Here is a 19,241-nt window from a genome sequence, read left to right on the forward strand (position 1 = left end):
CTGCCAGGTTAGAACCACACAACCTTGAAGTTACCATCTCCCTGGGGCTTTGGGGTTTGAGGCAGGGGGGTCCCAGTTGCTCAGAGGGCAGACAGATTCTTTATAATTATTTCCCACTGAACTTCAGGGTTAAGGAAGATAAAAAGTGGGGTTAGTTTTTAATAGAAATGTAAAACATAAAGTTATTATTTTAAAAATAATTTTTTTAAAAAAAATTTCAAGGTGATTCTTGAAAGAGGCAGTGATGTCTCTTAGATTAAACAAGAATTTGGAAACCTAGATTGTCTCAGCCAGAACTTGAACTAGCAAGGAGAACGAAGGACAGAGGCTGCCTGGTTGGTGGTTTCAGGTTATGGAAGCAGTTGCCTGCTCTTTAGGGAGGCTGGCTGTCCCTCGAGCTTCTTTCTTGGCCCATTACTTGATGAAAGAAGCAGAACTTTACAGGTGGTTCCAGGAGATTTATCCAACTTGGGGTGCTAGGCCAGAGGATGAGGCTCTGGCATCAGAAACCTCAACAGGGGAGACAGCCTTGGCCTCACCATTCCCCTCAGTGAACTTCAGGGTGGCTGCGGTGATGGCCTTCACTTTGTCCCCTTGGATGGCGATGTCAGCTTCCATCAACTTGTGCTTCTGTAGCAGGTCTTCAACCTCCAACAAGTGCTTCCCAAACTCGGCAGACAAGAGGTGAGCCTGGGAAAGAGAACAGCATACAGGAAATGAGAAGTGAAGAGACTTATGTATGAGGAGAATAGACCCCTGCAAAGAGTGTGTGCCTGGGTGAGCTGAATGCAGCCAGAGAAGGGCTGTTGCTGGGGATGGAAGAAGCTACAGAGGGGGAGTGCCTACTGGGGGTGCCCATCAGCATCACCCATGGAACATCTTACAGACACTCAAGCCTCACACTCATCTACTGCATCAGTCTCAGGGCTGGGGCCTGGGCATGTGTATTTTTACAAAGCTCCAGGGGCAGTCTGATGTGTGTCCTCAGCTGAAACCCACTGCGGCAGAGAGGAGAGATGGCCCTTAGGCTGGGAGGTCTGGATTCTAACCAGAGTCTAGTTGTAATTACTGAAAGCCTGATTCTCCAGGTTTCTGATTAATATCCGTCTCTTCAAGGTCCTGTAGGTTGGCACCAGTGCTGCCACAAACCCAAGATTTCTCAGTCACCAGGACACCATGGACCTGGGCTGGTATCATGTGCTAGAGCACAGTGGGCCAAGAGGCAGAGAGGCAGGTGCAGTTAGACACTCTGCTGCCTGAGTTTCTTCTTTTTGACTCAGAGATGTGACTGGCTGGGAGCTGTCTAAGGAAGCCTATGCTAACCGCAGGGCCACTGAGACCCCAGGCGAGTGCTGCAGGGCAGGGGGGAGGGCAGCCCCCAGGGCCCACCTTGATCTCGTCCATCCAGTTGATGCTGTGCAGCATGTCCTGGAAGAGTTTCTGCAGCACCAGGGTGGTCTCGAGCCTCTGGCGCCGGGACCTCAGCAGCTCCTGCAGGTAACTCCACAGGCGAAGGATGTTGTCCTTGCGAGCTGTGATGCGCTTCTGGTCATGGTAGTTCTCCTTCTCCAGCTCCTGCGCCAGATCCTCCAGGGCCCTCACCCGCTCCTCGTAGGCAGCCGTGTCAGTCTCGATGGCCTCATGCTTCTTCTTGGCAGCCTCCACGGCGGCCAGGTCATACCCGAAGTTATCCTGCCCCACAGGGAGAAAAACAGGCAGCTCAGTCAGACACCCCGGGGCTCATTCCCAAATGCGGGGAAAGGCCAGGTCCCTTCAGAACGAGCACTAGATGGGAAAGCACATTCCCAAGAAGGAGCTGGTTCTGCCTTCCTTTTGCAACCTGTCTTATCAGACCCAAGTTCCAAAAATTAATGTTTCACAAGAGGCTCTAAGAGAAGTTCATTATTTTACTCCCTGTGCCACCCGTGTAGGAGATGATGACTGTGTGTTGCCAATGGAGCCCCTTGGTGGCGCGCTGGCACTCCCCACCCTGCTTTGAGTGGACCTGTTGGATTCTAGGCAAGAAGGGGTTGCTTCTCACTCGGACACCACGCGCCAGCAAACAGATGGTTTATCCACATGCTATCTGGGGTGCTCATACACTCTCCAGTGCTCTCAGAATACTCGCTGCCCCCTTTCTGGACAGAATCTAATTTGATTCCAAGCTTTAAGTGGGAGGGAACAGATGCTCTGATGAAGAATCAGCCCTGGGGTCAATTCTTAGCTAGAATTATGTCACAGCATCAGGGGCCAGAGTCCAAAAGGCGCACCTGACACAGACAAGGGGCAGTCTGTGATTTCACCACACCCCTAGAGAACCACAATTTAACATCAACTCAAACCCCAGCTGTAGTTGACGCTACAAGCCCACAGAAGACAACTTCAGGGGCCAGTTCTAGACTCCAAGGCTCTTTCCTAAAAATGAGATTTCATAAATCCTGGAGAGCTCCTCCCCAGATGCAAATCTTGATCTACCAGATCATGGGGAGCTGGGCTGCAAGGCACAAGGAAAGGCTGTGAGAAGCCAGCTCGGACTCCAGCCCAGCCAGGAGAAGGTCCCCTCTCCTATCACCCCAAGTGTGTCCCTCATTACCTGGGCCACAAGGCGCTGGTTTTCATTGAGCCACGTCTCTCTCATTGCGGCTTTCCGGTCAAAGCGCCGGGCCAGTTGCTCTAGCTTCTCCTGACGAATGAGCTCATTTCTCAGGGCCAGCTCCCGCCGATACTCAGCTTCCTCCAGGCTTTCCCAGGCCTGCACGAAGGATGGAATGAGAATTCTTGAGGCACAGGAGAAACATCTCAGTTTGGGGGCTCCACCTCTTTCACTCAACACTGAGTGATTTCTGAAATCGAGGTAGAGCCTGATGCTCTTGGGTGATGGGGTGACAGATTAAAGATCGATAAAAGCCTTTTGGCTTTCATGTCTGGACCCATCAAAGATTCAGAGAGCACTGCTCATGAGTCTCATTTCCCTCTTCCCCTAAACCTGCCTCAGACAACTGGCCTAAAATAATGCTTTTCACCTCGCTGAATGCTCAGTAAGTTCTTACTGACTAATGGTTACCTCCTTTCGATATGAACTGCCAGGTGGTGTTATGCCTCCAAGCCTCTAAAATGTCATAGGCATTTCCCTTTTGTTATAAGTAGTTAATATTCCATCTTCAAAAACAAACTCAAGGTTCTACAGAGGATAGTCTTCAAAACTGGCTCCAAAAAAAATGAACTCAGAGGCTAGGTGTGGTAGCTCACATGTGTAATCTCAGCACTTCGGGAGGCCAAGGTGGGAGAATTGTTTGAGCCCAGTTCAAAACCAGCCTAGGCAACATCGCCAGACTCTGTCTCTATAAAAAATGTAAAAATTGCTGGGCACAGTGGCTCACGCCTGTAATCCCAGCACTTTGGGAGGCTGAGGTAGGCAGATCACAAGGTCAAGAGTTCGAGACCAGCCTGGCCAACGTGGTAAAACTCCATCTCTACTAAAAATACAAGAAAAATTAGCCAGGCGTGGTGGTGCATGCCTGTAATTTCAGCTACTTGGGAGGCTGAGGCAGGAGAATGGTTTGAACCCAGGAGACAGAGGTTGAGGTGAGCCGAGGTTGCGCCACTGCACTCTAGCCTGGGCAACAGAGCGAGACTCCATCTCAAAAAAAAAAAAAGAAAAAAAGAAAATAAAAATTAGCCAAGTGTGGTGGTGCACACCTGTAGTCCCAGCTACTGAGGCTGAGGTAGGAGGAACACTTGAGCCTAGGAGGACGAGGCTGCAGTGAGCTGTGATTGTGTTACTGCACTGCCACATGGGTGACAGAGTAAGACCCTGTCTCCAAAAAAAAAAAAAGACTCAGGGACTCAAGGCATCTGAACAGGGGGATTGAAGGAGGGTGGGGGAGTAGAGTCTGACTCCTCAGAACCGGATTCAGATAACTCCCCCAACTAGTCAACATGTAGATTAAAAACACCAAAGAAAGTGGCTTGGTTTAATCTGGTCCAATGACCATTCACTGTGTCCTTATCAGGAATTCAGTCAATCCACTGTCAATGCATAATGGAAAATGCTGCTGTACCCTGTTGATGTCAGACACTAGTTTCCCATCATGGGGTGTATACACTTTCTGATTGTTGGCTCTCATCCGGGACTGGATGGTAAAAAGTAGAACTTCCAGATTCCCCTTCTCCTGAAACCTGTCAAGAAAACAGAGGCAGGAAGATTGGTGTTATGATCTCATGGCCAAATTTTTTTGGCTGAAGTCAGCACGGAACTGTGGCATCTTGAAGCTTAGATAGCAAAGCATATTTCCCTTAAAAACAGAAAAACTAAAGAGAATCTACAGGTCTGCTTACCTGTTAAAACATCTATCCTTCTCACCAACTGAAACCTAATAGGGATTTGGGTCTTTACAACATAAACCAGAGAAAACACAATGGCCACCACAGTATTGATCATTTGCTTCCACATGGGAAGCTGGGGTATTCTGGTAATTCCTGCAAATATCAAGTTTTACTGGTCAATATAAAAAAACACCCTTCTCTGTTCTGCAAGTGATAAGGGCTTCTGACTAGCTCTCTGATCAGTTTCTTATGGAGTGAGTCAATAAAACCCCAGAAGCAGCATTTTCCATGGGAGAGCACACTGCACTTAAAACAGCTTTCACCCCGCTCCTAATGAGCCAGATCTCCTTACAAGTCCTACAGGCCAGATGCTTCCCAGAAGGCAGGAAAGGCTGGGCTCTGAGAGGATTGTAGGTGTAGGAGACAAGAATTGGCAGCAGGATAGGTGTCTAGCATGTAGGGTACAGGCTCCAGGTATCAGATACTTCTGCATTTCTGCATGTACCCAAGTGTCCACCCATTTCTGCATTCTTGATCTGGGAGTCAAGGATCGGCTATATGCAAGATCCTCACCCTGAGCCCAGCCTAATGGATCTCAGTGTCCACGGGCACTTAAGAGAACTGTGGCCACAAAGCACTGTCTACACAGCCAAGAGATAATACCCCTGTGTGCGTGACCAGTAGACTCATAGGGGATGCTAACTGGGCTGGATTTAGGGCTTCAAAAGTGGATTAGTGTCAGACCAGAAACCAGATACTTGTTTATAGTACATCCTAGACGCAGCATTTCACCATTCCCCATGTGAGAGTCATGAATGGAGTGTGGGAGATGGGTGGGAGGAGCAGAGTAGAAGGTCCCACCAATGAGGTAGAAGCCTGTTTCAGAGGAGCTGGACAAGCTAATGGCAGATAAGCTGGAATGCCCTGTGTGTATGTGTGCATGTTTGTATGTGTGTGTGTGCGCACAGGCATGATTGTATATATGTATGTGCATTTGCACATATGGTTGTGTGAGCATATATATGTGTATGGGTGCATAGTTGTGTGCACAGACATGCATGTATAGTTATGTGTATGAGTGCATGGTTGTGTATGTATGGTTGTGTGTACATGCATGTATAGTTGTATGTGTATGTGTGCACGTGTGTATATGATTGAGTGTGCATGCATGTATATGGGTGCGCAGTTGTGTGTACGCATGGTCGCGTGTATGCAGGTATGCATGTGTGTGCATGTTATATGCACATGTGTGTAAGCATATGCACACAGGCTCTGCACACACTAGGGTGGGGTAGAGTTCCTGAGAAGCAGGCTAAGTGCATTGTTGCTGAGCCATGACAAATGGAAGAGAAAAAGAAGGATGAACTTGATGATCCATAAGGCCCCATGCAGAGAGCTCAGGGGCTGAGAGCTCAGAGGTCATCATCAGAAAACAAGCCCACAGCTCAGTGGCAGACCAGAGAGGAGGCTTCCAGCCTGGGTTCTTCAAAGAGTCTCAGAAGCCTATGATTTCCCTCCTGCTCCTCTTCAGGGATCTGGGAGAAGCCACTGTCTTTGGTTGTGAGTCAAGGTTTCTCATCAATGCTGGTTTCCTCTAAGCTGATGGCTTGGGAGGAGAATGGTGAAGAGGGGCACGAGGCAGGCGACACATGCACAACTCTCTAATCTTAAGGGTGTGCCTCGTGGATGTACTTCATAAGACCCAGAGCCTGACTCTACTTTTTGGTGGTCAGTTTCCCAGCCACTAAGGACCACCCTCCCATGTGTCAGGGCCCTTACTTGGGCGGCTTCTCCACGGTCCGGTAGGTGCTGAAGGCCTGCAGCTGCTGCTGGACGCCCGTCAGCGAGTTGGCAAACTTGCGGCTATTCAGAACAGTGATGGTCTGCTCGATCCAGGTGAGCAGGTCCGAGGCTAGCCCACTGTACTTTTCAATCATCTTCTCAGTCTCGATGGCGTGGTCAATAACCTAAGGAATCACCTTCTTACTCATTCTCATCAGAAGGGCAATGCCACCACTGAGGATACCAATGAGGATCACAATCAAGGTGCCCTGAAATGGGGCTCCCACCTCCTAAGCCCTGGAGTGCTCTAGGCTGGGTTTATTTCCTCAGCCCAAGACTGTTGGTAGGGCAGAAGGAGTGGACTGGAAGTGGGTGAAGCCCTCCTCTTGCCAATCAGCAGGGAGCTGGCCTGTTAGGGATCGGGAGCAGCTCCCCTCCCCAGTGCTAGAGATTGGTAAGCTTGCTGTGCTAGGATGCCAGCCACTAGGAGGCCAGGGTTTTGTTTATTTTTAAATGTTCACGAGGAGTCAAGGGCTGCCAGGCATTGTCTTTACTAAACAGGAGGCGCACAGAGATGAATGGGAAATGGTACCTATCCTCTAGGAGCTAACGATCTAGCAGAGGAAAGGAATCTGGCATGAAGGTCTGTACCAATGGGTGAGTTTCTGGTATACTGTGGGTGCTTAAGAGGTCTGCAGTCACAATAAACAAACCACATAAAAGCTTGGATGGTTCCTGTGGGGATGTCCATGAGACATGGGCCTCAGGTGGACCAGGTGGACACCAGGCACAGAGCAGCCGGCTGCGGTACCTTTCAGGACAGACCCATCAGCCTGCTTTGGAATTCAGCCCAGGAGCCATAGGTGCTGCAAAGATCAGCTTTAGAGGAAGTTGGGGGGTGGGTAAGCTGCACTCTTCACCCTTTCTTAGGTTGGAAAGGGGGCCACTCTGTCTGTATCTGGCAAACAGGGGAAGGGTGATACTCTGGTTCCAAAACAGCTCATACCTTGCCAACACGCTTGCCCTCCACTGCCAGCACCTTCATCTTGGAGAAGTAGTGGTAAAATGCTACCACGTAGGTGATGATGGACTTCTCATCAGGGTTTTCCGTAAAGACATCTGTTAGGGGAAAGGGTGTACTCTTAGCATCACACTGGAAGCCACAAAAGTCAGGCTCAGAGAATTTGTCCCCCATTCCTCCAGCATGAAGTTTAACTACAGGCACCAAGCGACAACCAACGGAGCAAGAATGGAAGCGGGTGATGAAATCCATTTAGGGCCACAAATTACAAAAGAAGAAAAGAATAAGGAACCAAAGTCCACCTCCAAACAGGCCAGGCAAGGGAACCAGCATGGAGCAGAGAAGCAGGCCCAGAGCGAAGCCTGGCCCAGGCACTGCCCCCCACTGTGCCCACAGCTTGCCCAGCACCAGGGCCAGCCTCTAGCACTAGAGGAGCTCTAGCACAGCGAGTGCGCCCCTCAACGCTGCAGCAAAGGCTGCCAAGGGTGAGTGTGGCTCACCTTCGGGGTCGAGGAGTGGGATGATGCCCAGCTGGCGCTCGGCCACGTCGAATGCGTGCTCCAGGTTGTGCCGGGCATTGGAGTCCTTCAGCTTATCAAAGTCGATCAGGTCAGGCCTGGGGACGAAGCTGGACTGTGAAAAGGGAGTAGCCACAGCATCCCCGCCAGCAGGGCAGCCCTAGCATGAAGCAGATGCTGTGCAGAGGCAGTGAGGCGGTCAGGCAGGAGGAGTGAAAGAGGAGACAGGAGCAGAGGAGAGGTGGCAGGTGTAAGCCTCAGCACATGAGGAAGTGGGCGGCAGCCACACTGGGATTTAAGGAAAGGGGGTGCTATAGGGTGCTGAAGAGGAGAGGACAAGGAACAGCAGAGGTCACATTTCTGTGACTACATGTTAAGTGCAATGTGTCCAAATATTCCCAGGAAGACTGTCTCAGTCAGTCCCCACAGCTGTCCCCGCCGTCTTACCGGTGCTTGTGTATCAGAGCGTTAAAGGCCAAGCCATCCTTCCAGCTGGAGGTAAAGTTGGTGACATTGACATGAGGGTAGCTGCATCCAAGAGAAACAGTAAGAGCTAAGAATTAGAGTTTTTTGTAGTCCCAAATAAGTGTACAAACTGAGGGCCAATATGCCAGGAGAGAAATGGAACTGTCCCTTCTTGAGCTAGGTCAGCAAGAGGGGCCAGCAGCTAAGCCACACACAGAGGCTTCCCCATCAGATGTGAATACCACACAGACCCCCTAGTCTGCCTGCAGGCAACTTTGGAAAAGAATCCTGTATTCCAGGCCTCAAAGAATCAGGTCTGGACAGACTTTGTATCAATTACAGGGAAGCAGCTGTAGTTCTGGGTGATGATGTCTAGTGTCCCTCTGGGGATGGCCGTGCTGGTGGCAGCAAGGGGCTGGGGGAGATGTGCTAATGGCTGGTTCCCAGGGCATACCCTGCTGTCTTCATCTGACACCACAACAGCAACGCATCCTTGGCTGAGCGTGTTTCACGACCTTCCTGAGTTTGGACAACAATGTCCTGAATCTGAGGGTAGCAAAACGAGAGATTTGAAGAGGATTTGCATCTAGATCTGTGCCTTCCTTCTGTCCCTTGGAGGCTCTCTCCCTCGTCCCTTTGCTGTAGCTGCAGCCCCGCAGCAACACCACACTCTGAGGCCCTGCACCCCAGTAGCCTGTTTCCCTGCCTCAGTCAGCCAAAACGGTACAGGGACAAGACAGCTGTAATTGGATAACTCTAACAGAATGCGGAGAATCAGCGATGCCCCGATTCCTCCTCTGGAGGTGCAATGCCCCTTGAGGCTGTGGAACAACATGAATGCTGGTGAGTACTGAACTTTCTTTCTTTCTTTCTTTGAGACAGTCTCACATTGTCACCCTGGCTAGAGGGCAATGGCGCTCTTAGCTTACTGCAATCTCTGCCTCCCAGGTTCAAGTGATTCTCCTGCCTCACCCTCCTGAGTAGCTGGGATTACAGGCACCTGCCACCACACCCAGCTAATTTTTTTTTTTTTTTTTTTTGTATTTTTAGTAGAGATGGGGTTTCACTATGTTGGCCAGGCTGGTCTTTAACTCCTGACTTCGTGATCCCCCTTCCTTGTCCTCCCAAAGTGCTGGGATTACAGGTGTGAACCACCAGGCCTGGCCGAGTACTGTACTTTCACTAGCAGCTCCTCTTGCTTTTCCATTCTCCCTAACTCTGCTGCTATTGTCATTTAACGTTCTGCACCCATGGAGTGAGATCAGACATCCAGGACCACTTGGTTGAGGTCTTTAGTCTGTGAGTTGTATGCTGTCTTCTTTCTCCTGCCCTTACCTCCTTGGGTGAGGTTCTTTCTGTCCCCAAACCAGCAGGTGCAAGGCCCTGTTTTCTCCCGCTTCCCCTTTCTAAATTTCCTTACAAATAATCTGGACTTTGAATTTCAGGGTGAGAAGAGAAAAGTTTCTGATTGGAAAATATACACACAGATCTATACAATTTTTGCAATTTCTGAATCGAATTATTTCAAAAACCAGGAAGTTACATGTCTAGGGGGAGGAGGCTACAAAGCTAATCTTCCAGCCAGATATCAACCCAGCTACCAATTAATTTCTATCTTCTCTCTGAAAAGACCATACTACTGAGTGAGAAGCTCTCTGAGCTTCAATGATTTGGGGTGATGCAGAGATGGTTACTCTTTCATATAAGCACTGTCCCATAAGATAGATTTCCAGCCTCCACAGAATGTGCACTAACACCCATACTCTTTCACCATTTTATAAGATTCCCAGGCCCTGGGCAGCCTTGAGAGGCTCCCTTGACTTCCTCTGCTCTCCAGGAACCCACCTGGAAGCGGAGGATGATGGTCCAAATGAGGCCCAGGACCAGGCGGTGGTTGCCGTCTACAATGTCATGGGAGCCCATGTTCTCCAGGTGCACACGCTGCTCCTTGAGGAACTGGAGGGCCTTGTCCACGTTCTCCAGGCAGTGGATGCGCATCTTCCCCTTGGTGGGCTTTGGCTGGGGGACAGCAGTGGCCCCCGTGGGCATGGAGGGACTGCACAGTCATCCCAGAGGTTGCAGCCTGGACCAGCTCCTGTCATAAGCACCCACCCTCCTCCCTGTTGGCCAAACTCCAAGTCTCGTGGTCATTTCTTGACACTATTCAATGCTTTCCTTTCAGCAAAGCTCAGAGGTTCCATCCAACAAGCACCCAGAGATAGGCAACCAGACTGCATCGGTGCCCTTCCGGGGCTGAACAAAGACTTCTGAGTGGGTGATAAATGGCATTCACATATGATAACATAACATAAGGTTAATTGATCACTTACTACGAGCAAGGCACAGTTCTAAGAACTGTTTACTGCCAGTCAGTAATAAGAGTGACTTTTAGCTTGGTGATTGATAATGGGTTCATTCCTGCCAATCAAGCTCCTCCTCTCCCCTGATAATAAATGCATCATCTGATGGGTTCCTCATGGTAACTCTCTCTAGTGGAATTACTTTTTCTTCTTCTTTTTTTTTTGAGATGGAGTCTTGCTCTGTTGCCCAGGATGGAGTGCAGTGACACAATCTTGGCTCACTGAAAGCTCTGCCTCCCGGGTTCAAGTGAGGCTCACTGAAACCTCCTGCCTCAGCCTCCCAAGTAGCTGGGACTACAGGTGTACGCCACCATGCCCCGCTGATTTTTGTATTTTAGTAGAGATGGGGTTTCACCGCGTTGCCCAGGCTGGTCTCGAACTCCTGAGCTCCAGCAATCCACCCACCTCGGCCTCCCGAAGTGCTGGGATTACAGGCATGAGCCACTGCGCCTGGCCCTCTAGTGGAATTTCAATGCAGGATGAGGTACCCAATATAAAGTTATTCTGAGCTCCTCAGAGTTTTAATGAAAAGGCTTGAATCAACTGTTGCCTTTTCAACTCCAGTCTGAAGTTCTGCCTCTTAGCCTGCATTGAAATTCCACTAGAATTTCATTCAAACTCAGGATCTCAGAATAAACTTCATCAGGTACAGGTATCATTGCCCTCATTTTATACATGGGGGAAATGGAGGAAAAGAGTGTCCTGCCTGACAGGCCCAAGGTCACAAAACTTCCTCTGTGCTGAGCAAAACATAAACCTTCATCTACTCCTTTGGGGCCAATAGTATTGCCCGTGGGTTACAACTGAGATGGCCTCTAATAAATTTTCACTTGCAAGGTGGTAAAACACACAGCTAAATGGCTTCCACACTTTCCTCTTGGTTCCAAGAGGTATGCATCTTAGCCTGATGGGGAGACTGAGGGCTAGGCCACTGCAGGCCAACTACAGATGCCCAGAGCCCCGTGTGAACATCAGGAGCTCTGCATGGCTTCTGGGAGAAGCATGAAGGGGCAGGAGTGGTCAGAGGAGGAAAGAAGTTCTGGGAAGAATTCAGAGAACCCAGTCAGCCACATGGACGCTTCCCATTGTAACTATCACAGCCTCCTAAAGGAGCAGAGAGAAGACTGGGAAGACCATGAGAACTCAAGATGACCCAAACCATGCCTTCGCTGAAGAGGGGCTGGTGGCAGCAGCCCTGGGGCCCATGGGAGGGGCTTTACCAGCATCTCTCCAGAGAGCACCTCCAACAGCTTGATGAGCATGCGCCCATCCCGCAGGTCCTTGTAGAGGTCGGTGATGCGGCAGGACACTCGAGCCAGGTGCGAGTTCACCCATTTCGTGAAGGTCTTTTTCTGAACGACTTCCCGCTCATCTAGGTGGAGAGAAGAGCCTTGGTGAGGTGCCTGAGGTTGGCAGGGTCAATGTGACATGGGTCCAAGGGGTTTTACCTTAAGCCCAGGGTCCCCCCAAGCTTGGCAGAGGAGGTTGATACATTCATTCCACTCCCCTCCTGGAAGCATTTGCCATCAAGCCATAGCAATACCAGTCCACATGCCATCAGAACAGAGGCAATGAAAAGATCATGTCCACTGCCACCACATTCTAGGCACAGCGTCAGGACACCTCTAATTCAGCATCTGTTTCCTTGCATCAGTCAGACTACCCTGTACTGCTGTGCCACTGAATTCAGGTTTCAATGCCAGGATTATCCATCCACCCATCAAATATTCCCTCTGCCTGGAATGCTCTCTCTCAGCCCTTCCACTCCACCCCACTTCCTTTACCTAATGCACATTCATCCTTTAAGTGCCTGTGTAAATGGCTCTTGGGGTGGATCTCCCCTCAAGTGCCCTGGTCCCTGCATTTACATTTCCTTCTCTCTTCTGGATGCTCCTTGAGCCCATGGAAGTCTGTCTTGGTCAGCTCTCTATCCTCAGGGCCTGGAGCCTGGCACACCATCAGTACTCTACAGCTGTATTGTGGCTGTCTGTACAAACATTGATTCTGTTCTTATTATGTGGTAGTGCTATGCTAGGCCTGAGGACACACAGAGGTAAAACAAATTTCCTCCCCTCAAGGAGTTCCTGGTACAGTGGGGGAAAATGATGAGCAAGGGAACAGGATATGCGGAATGTATGATTTTTGTGGGGTTAAGGATAATGAAGCCTTGGGCTAGAGGCTATCTGTTGCATGATGCTATCCTTCTCAGCCCTGGGAAGGTGACATGACACCCCCACCCTAAATCAGCATCAGCCCAAGCCAAGCCCCTGGCCTATGCTGTACCAGTTCAGGTAGGGTGCTTCTTAGCACCCCTGTACAAATAATGATGGTGGGCTGTCCAAGTTAGGCACCAGCTTTACCTGGGGAAGCTCAGACAAGATGCTGGAGAGAGGATAGAAGACTGGGATGACACACAAGAAAAAAGGATAGGGGAGGAGAGAAGGAGAAAAACAGAAAAGTAGCAGAAAAGAAGAAAAACAAATAAGATAGAATTGAAGGTGAGAAGGGAGGAGTGAGCCCTCTCTAGATTGATGAACAGTTGGTGGCAATCAGCCTCTGGGTGCTTAGGTTTGAAGATTCAGGGCAGGTGCTGACTTGGCAGTGAGGCTGGGCCTGGGGGGCTGTGGAGGACCCCTAGGGGGGTATGTGGCAGGGGGCAGATCACAGTCAGGATGGACCTGGAGGGGCCCAGCCAGGAGCGATGTCCACAAGCAGACCTAACTGTGCTTGACTGAGCCCTAACCGTGAAACGGCTGGCTTTTTAAATTATTAAATATCTGATTCAACAACAACAAAAAGAGGAGCTCAGCCAGTTCTGCCTCAAGGGTATAATCCTGGCAGTTCCGAGGCTTGCCGCATCAGAAGCCTTCCTGCTTCATGGCTATTTTGGTGTTAGGAACTCAGACCCTTGATTCATCTGTGCACTCACTGAGCAAATGTTTACCATTCAACTGTCAGGTGCCAGGCCCTGGGTGGAGCTGGGGAACTCAAGGACAAGACCAACGGTCCCTATCCTTGAGGCAGACAGACTTTATTATAAATATGGTGAGGGGCTGAGTTGCACATGAAGAATTATATGACAGCCATCTAAATAAGACTTCCAAGAAGAGGAAAAAGTACTACTACTGACTGCATGAATCCTAAATTCATGTAAAATTTAAATGGCATTCATTTATTCTGGGTCTCTGCACAAAGTTTCAGAGAGAAAATTCCCCTTACCCTTTTGTCAGCAGCAAATTAAACCACTTTCCTGATTTCAAGCGCTGCTTCAACAAGATGTAACTACAGGGGGTTTCAAGCCATACTGGACGGAAAGCAATTGCATTTATTCTGGGGCATATATAGATTCAACAGAGCCAGCCACAGTCCCACGGTTCTTTCCCCAGAAACCAGATCTGTTCTTTAAGTAGCTAACTCTTGAAGTCAGGTGTGGAGCGTCTGACTAAAGGCGTGAAAGTTTTAGACCTTTTAGAGGTAGGCGCCCCCAAAGTGAAAGTATTCCTTCCTCCTTTTCCTGTCTTTAAAAATGCAAAAATTTCATTACATGGGTGCTGAGACCTATTTATTTGTGCTTGGCAAAGGGTAAGGGAGTGCTTCTAGGTGGGAACATGGATTAATTCTAGGCCACTGGGCTGGTGCATTTATTGGTGCAGAAGCATCATAAAGCACCCTTAGACCTCCCCAGTTTTCACCACATGAATGATACCCCCTGTACCCTCAAACCTGGGAACCACAGGTTTTGAGTATAAGCAGGTGGCCCCTCACCTGCCTTTTATTTGAAGGCTGGAGTGAAATCACCCAGAATCCCCAGAACCCTGAAACGCTTTGCAGTGTTGAGGTACGGGAAAGATTCTGAGAGGCTAATGATGATTGGAAGGAGAGAAGAGGCCCCACGGTGGGAGTAATTTCCATGAGCTGGCTAGCTCCAGCAGCCTGGCATTGGCATGCTCAGCACATTCACTCCCGCATAGCCCAGACGCTCATCCCGAGCCTTCCAAGTGCAGGAGAGGCATGTGGCCTGGAGCCAGCTGGGCTGGGAACCCTGGTAGTGCAGACAGGAGGAGAGGTGGCTGTGCACTGGGCCTGTTGTCCCCAGGGGACCCAGGCCATCCTGCTGGGACCCACCATGGGAAAGAGGCCTCAGCACAGCCCTGCCAGGAGCCAGACCTTATTTCCAGAGCCCTAACCCTGCCAGTGCAGGAAAGGGGGTGAATCCACCAGCATGAACCCACTCACAGCCTCTGCTGCCATCAAACCTCTCTGTTCCTTTTTCTTTCCCTTGCCTTCCCAGGCTGTGGCCATCCTCATTCCCTGTTATGTGTTAGGGCTTTGCCCAGAAAACTCATCTTCCTACCTGATCAGCTCTAAGCCAGAAATATTGTCTGAGTCTCAGGACTGGCTGACCTAAAACCCTTCAAAGGTTTAGTTTGAGGTCAAACCACCCATGACATTAAAACCCTCAAATATATTTATCCAGTAATAAGTGAGTTCATACATGGAATAGGCTGGCACAGAGAAAGCTTGCTGTCATGTGAACTCTCATTGTTATTGTCACTACTACTACTGCTGTTACTATGTGCAAGGCCCTGTCCTAGGTGCTGCAGGGGCATAGGCCGCTCACTCTCCCCAAGGCCTTAAGATCTAATCGAGGAAACAAAACTCAAACCCACCAACAATTAACTTTTGCAAGCACACAAGAAATAAGTGGCAGTTCACTTTCATAACAAAAGCCATCACAAGGTAATACTGAATTCCGTATCAGATACATGACACATATGGTCAATGCTCGAGGGTTCCAAGAAGACAGAGGTTATTTCTGGGCCAGGGCATGGGGACCTGGTGAAGAAAGCCACTCTAGATCGTCCGAAGGGGAGGGGAACCAGGGAGACAGAATGAATTCAAGCAGACAGGCATAAAAGGCCAACGATAGGCCAGGCACAGTGGCTCACGCCTGTAATCCCAGCACTTTAGGAGGCCAAGGCAGGTGGATCACCTGAGGTCAAGAGTTCGAGACCAGCCTGGCTAACATGGTGAAACCCCGTCTCTACTAAAAATACAAAAATTAGCAGGGCATGGTGGTGGGCTTCTGCAATCCCAGCTATTTGGGAGGCTGAGGCAGGAGAATCGCTTGAATCTGGGAGGCAGAGGTTGCAGTGAGCTGAGATCATGCCATTGCACTCTAGCCTGGGCAACAAGAGTGAAACTTCATCTCAAAAAAAAAAAAAAGGCCAAAGCTTATTCAGGGGCTAGAGAATAGCTATATATTAGAGAAAAGCAGGTTTTTGTTTTTTCTATTTAATTTTTTTTTTTTGAGACAGAGTCTTGCTTTGTTACCCAGGCTAGAATCTCGGCTCACTGCAACCTCTGCCTCCCAGATTCAAGCGATTCTCCTGCCTCAGCCTCCCAAGTAGTTGGGACTACAGGTGTGCACCACCATACCTGGCTAATTTTTTGTATTTTTAGTAGCAATGAGGTTTTGCCATATTGGCCAGGGTGATCTCAAACTCTTGACCTCGTGATCCGCCCACCTCGGCCTCCCAAAGTGCTGGGATTATAGGAGAAAGCAGTTTTTAAACAGGATGTGGAAAGCTTTGAATGAAAGGCTAAGAAGCTTAGATTTAATCCCAGAGGCAAAAGGAGGCACTGAACGTGTGGCAGAGTCATTTCCTGAAATATGAATTTGTGAGGCCCCCAATGTTAATAAAGACACAAAATGTTTCAGATTACATCTCAAAGGAAGTATGCAAAATCCATACGAGGAAAACCAGAAAACCTTAAAAGGTTCCTAAGGCACTCACAAGAAAATCTGGACACATGGAAAGGCATGCTGAGTGATGTTGAATAAAAAACTCAACATCATCAAGATATCAATTTACCGGGCCGGGTGCAGTGGCTCACGCCTGTAATCCCAGAACTTTGGGAGGCTGAGGTGGATGGATCATGAGGTCAAGAGATTGAGACCATCCTGGTCAACATGGTGAAACCCCGTCTCTACTAAAAATACAAAAAATTAGCTGGGCACGGTGGCGCGTGCCTGTAATCCCAGCTACTCAGGAGGCTGAGGCAGGAGAATTGCCTGAACCCAGGAGGTGGAGGTTGCGGTGAGCCAAGATCGCGCCATTGCACTCCAGCCTGGGTAACAAGAGCAAAACTCCGTTTCCAAAAAAAAAAAAAGATATCGATTTACCCTAAATTAATAGATATTTAAGAGTGTTTTAAATATATTTAAATTATACGATTTAAATTTGTGAGAAAAAAGACAAATGATTAAAAACTTCACTGAAAAAGTAAGCAACCAAAAATAGGAATATTCTAAAAAATAAGAGTAATAAAGGGCAACCAACCTTCCCAGATGTTTTGTCTATTGAAGAATCATGTAAACTGACAGTAAAACTGTGTTGTACTAGCATAAGAAAAGATGGATATACCAATGGGACAAAAATAGTCCCAGTACAAGCAGACATTTAATGGCTGATAGAGGTGGCATTTCTAATAGGAAGGGGAACAATGAATTACTGAATAAGGAGTATAGGCAAAACTGAATGGCCAACCAGGAAAAGACAGTTAAATTCATACCTCATACTCCAGGATGAATTTCATGTGGGTCAAAACTTGAAATGTAAAAAATGAAACTATAAAAATACCAAAATTGGGCTGGGCATGGTAGCTCATGCCTGTAATTCCAGCACTTTGGGAGGCGGAAGTGGGTGGATCGCTTTAGGTCAGAAGTTTGAGACCAGCCTGGCCAATATGATGAAACCCCATCTCTACTAAAAATACAAAAATTAGCTGGGTGTGGTGGCACATGCCTGTAATCCCAGCTACTCGGGAGGCTGAGGCACGAGAATCGCTTTAACTCGGGAGTTGGAGGTTGCAGTGAGCTGAGATCACGCCATTGTGCTCTAGCCTGGGAGACAGTGTCTCAAACAACAACAACAACAACAACAAATCAATCACGGTAAATGCTTTCTACAATGTTAGTGTAGTGAAGGGCTTTCAAAATACGACACAAAATCCAAAAGTCATAAAATAAAAAATTGAAAGCAACTTTATTAAAATAATGTTTGTGTTGGACCAGGCATTGTGGCTCACACCTGTAATCCCACAGCTTTGGGAGGCCAAGGTAGGAAGATCACTTGAGACCAGGAGTTTGAGACTAGCCTGGGCAATATAACAAGATTTCATCTCTACAAAAAATTTTAAAAATTAGAGGTGTGTGGTGACATGCACCTGTAATCCTAGCTATTCAGGAGGCTGAGGCAGAAGGATCACTAGAGATCAGTTTGAGGCTGCTGTGAGCTATGAGTGTGGCACCCCATTCCAGCCTGGGTGAAAGATTGAGACCCATCTCAAAAAAAAATTTTGTATTGGATAAAACATCATAAGCAAAGTCAAACAAATGAGGAAAAGAATTTGTAACATACGTCACAAAGGGCTAATTTAGTTAATATACAAAGATCACCTACCTATGTACATACATTTGTACATATATGTACAAAGATATATGTATTTTGCATATGTAAAATATATAAAAGATATACTTAATATACAAAGAGCACTTACATGTAGGTGCTTTTTGTACATATATGTACAAAGATATATGTATCGTACATCCATATACAAAATACATTTTGTATTTTTTTACATAGGCAAAAGACCAATAACGTGAACAAAGAGTTAACAGAAATTATAACCATCTCTTAAATGTATAAAAAATTATTCAAGTTAGTCATAATATAATCCAAATTAAAAGCCCATGTACACACACACACACACAAACACACAATCTGATAATGATCCTTAATTCATTTGAACAAACTAATCTTAAAGGAATTTTTGAGTCAAGTTGGAAAATCTGAATATCAAGTGTGTATTAGATTACATTTTTAGGGAATTACTGCTAATTTTATTACGTGCAATAATGTCATCATGGTTAGGTGGAAAATGTTCATGTTTTTCAGAGATATACGCTAAAGTAATTAGGGGGAAAATATCATGATGATCTTTAATTTACTTTAACAATACTTCAACCCCCAAAATAGATAAGCAAATATAACAAAATATCAACAATTGTTAAATTTAGGTGATAATGTAATGACCCTATTAGACTTTTATCTCAACCTTTTTGTAAGTTTTAATTTTCCATAATAAAAGTCAAAAAGTAAAATGAAAGAACACCAACACACCATGTTTCACTGATCAGATGGGCAAAGATCAAGAAGTTTGATAAAATACCTGTGTTGGCAAGGATGTGGGGAAAAAAGCATTCATATGTTGCTGGAGAGGGTATAATTGGCTCAACCTCTGTGAAAGGCAATTTGGCAAGACCCCTCAGAATTACAAATGCACATGCTTTTGGACTCGGTAATTCCACTTCTAAGAATTTATTCTACAGATCTATTCATATACTTGTAAAAAAAATACATAGAAATCTGAAATTCTCAAGATCAAGATAATGGTAGAAAAAGAAACAAAAAAAGAAATTTGAAATTTATTGCATTTTAAAATTTTTAAATATTTTGATAAAATTTTTTAATTAAAAAAATAGAGGCAAGGTCTCACACTAGGCTAGTCTTGAACTCCTGGGCTCAAGCGATTCTCCAGCCTTGGCCTCTCCAAGTACTGGCATCACAGGCCTGAGCCACTGTGCCTGGGCTCGCTGAAATAGAAAAGATTGGAAACAACCCAAACATCCACCAACAGGGGACTGGTTAAATTAAAAATATATGGCCATACAATGAAATACTATGTAACTGTAAAAAAAGATGT

At 47.4% G+C, this 19,241-nt stretch overlaps 1 protein-coding gene across 2 annotated transcripts in view; it reads right to left on the reverse strand.

The window, feature by feature from the left end:
* Positions 1 to 19,241, reverse strand: part of SPTB (spectrin beta, erythrocytic) — a 134,976-nt gene that overhangs the window by 45,598 nt on the left and 70,137 nt on the right. For both annotated transcript variants that reach the window (XM_064374935.1, XM_064374936.1), the window contains 11 exons: positions 11,693 to 11,844; positions 9,958 to 10,131; positions 8,567 to 8,658; positions 8,095 to 8,175; positions 7,630 to 7,745; positions 7,115 to 7,227; positions 6,106 to 6,293; positions 4,062 to 4,179; positions 2,594 to 2,752; positions 1,390 to 1,692; positions 540 to 690 (listed from right to left, as the gene is read on the reverse strand). In XM_064374935.1, coding sequence (XP_064231005.1) covers positions 540 to 690; positions 1,390 to 1,692; positions 2,594 to 2,752; positions 4,062 to 4,179; positions 6,106 to 6,293; positions 7,115 to 7,227; positions 7,630 to 7,745; positions 8,095 to 8,175; positions 8,567 to 8,658; positions 9,958 to 10,131; positions 11,693 to 11,844 — 1,647 coding nt within the window. The remainder of the gene's footprint in view (positions 1 to 539; positions 691 to 1,389; positions 1,693 to 2,593; positions 2,753 to 4,061; positions 4,180 to 6,105; positions 6,294 to 7,114; positions 7,228 to 7,629; positions 7,746 to 8,094; positions 8,176 to 8,566; positions 8,659 to 9,957; positions 10,132 to 11,692; positions 11,845 to 19,241) is intronic.

The sequence above is a fragment of the Aotus nancymaae genome, unplaced genomic scaffold, assembly GCF_030222135.1.
Source record: "Aotus nancymaae isolate 86718 unplaced genomic scaffold, 86718_ANA_hifiasm-v0.15.2.pri h1tg000011l, whole genome shotgun sequence".
Taxonomy (NCBI): Eukaryota; Metazoa; Chordata; class Mammalia; order Primates; family Aotidae; genus Aotus; species Aotus nancymaae.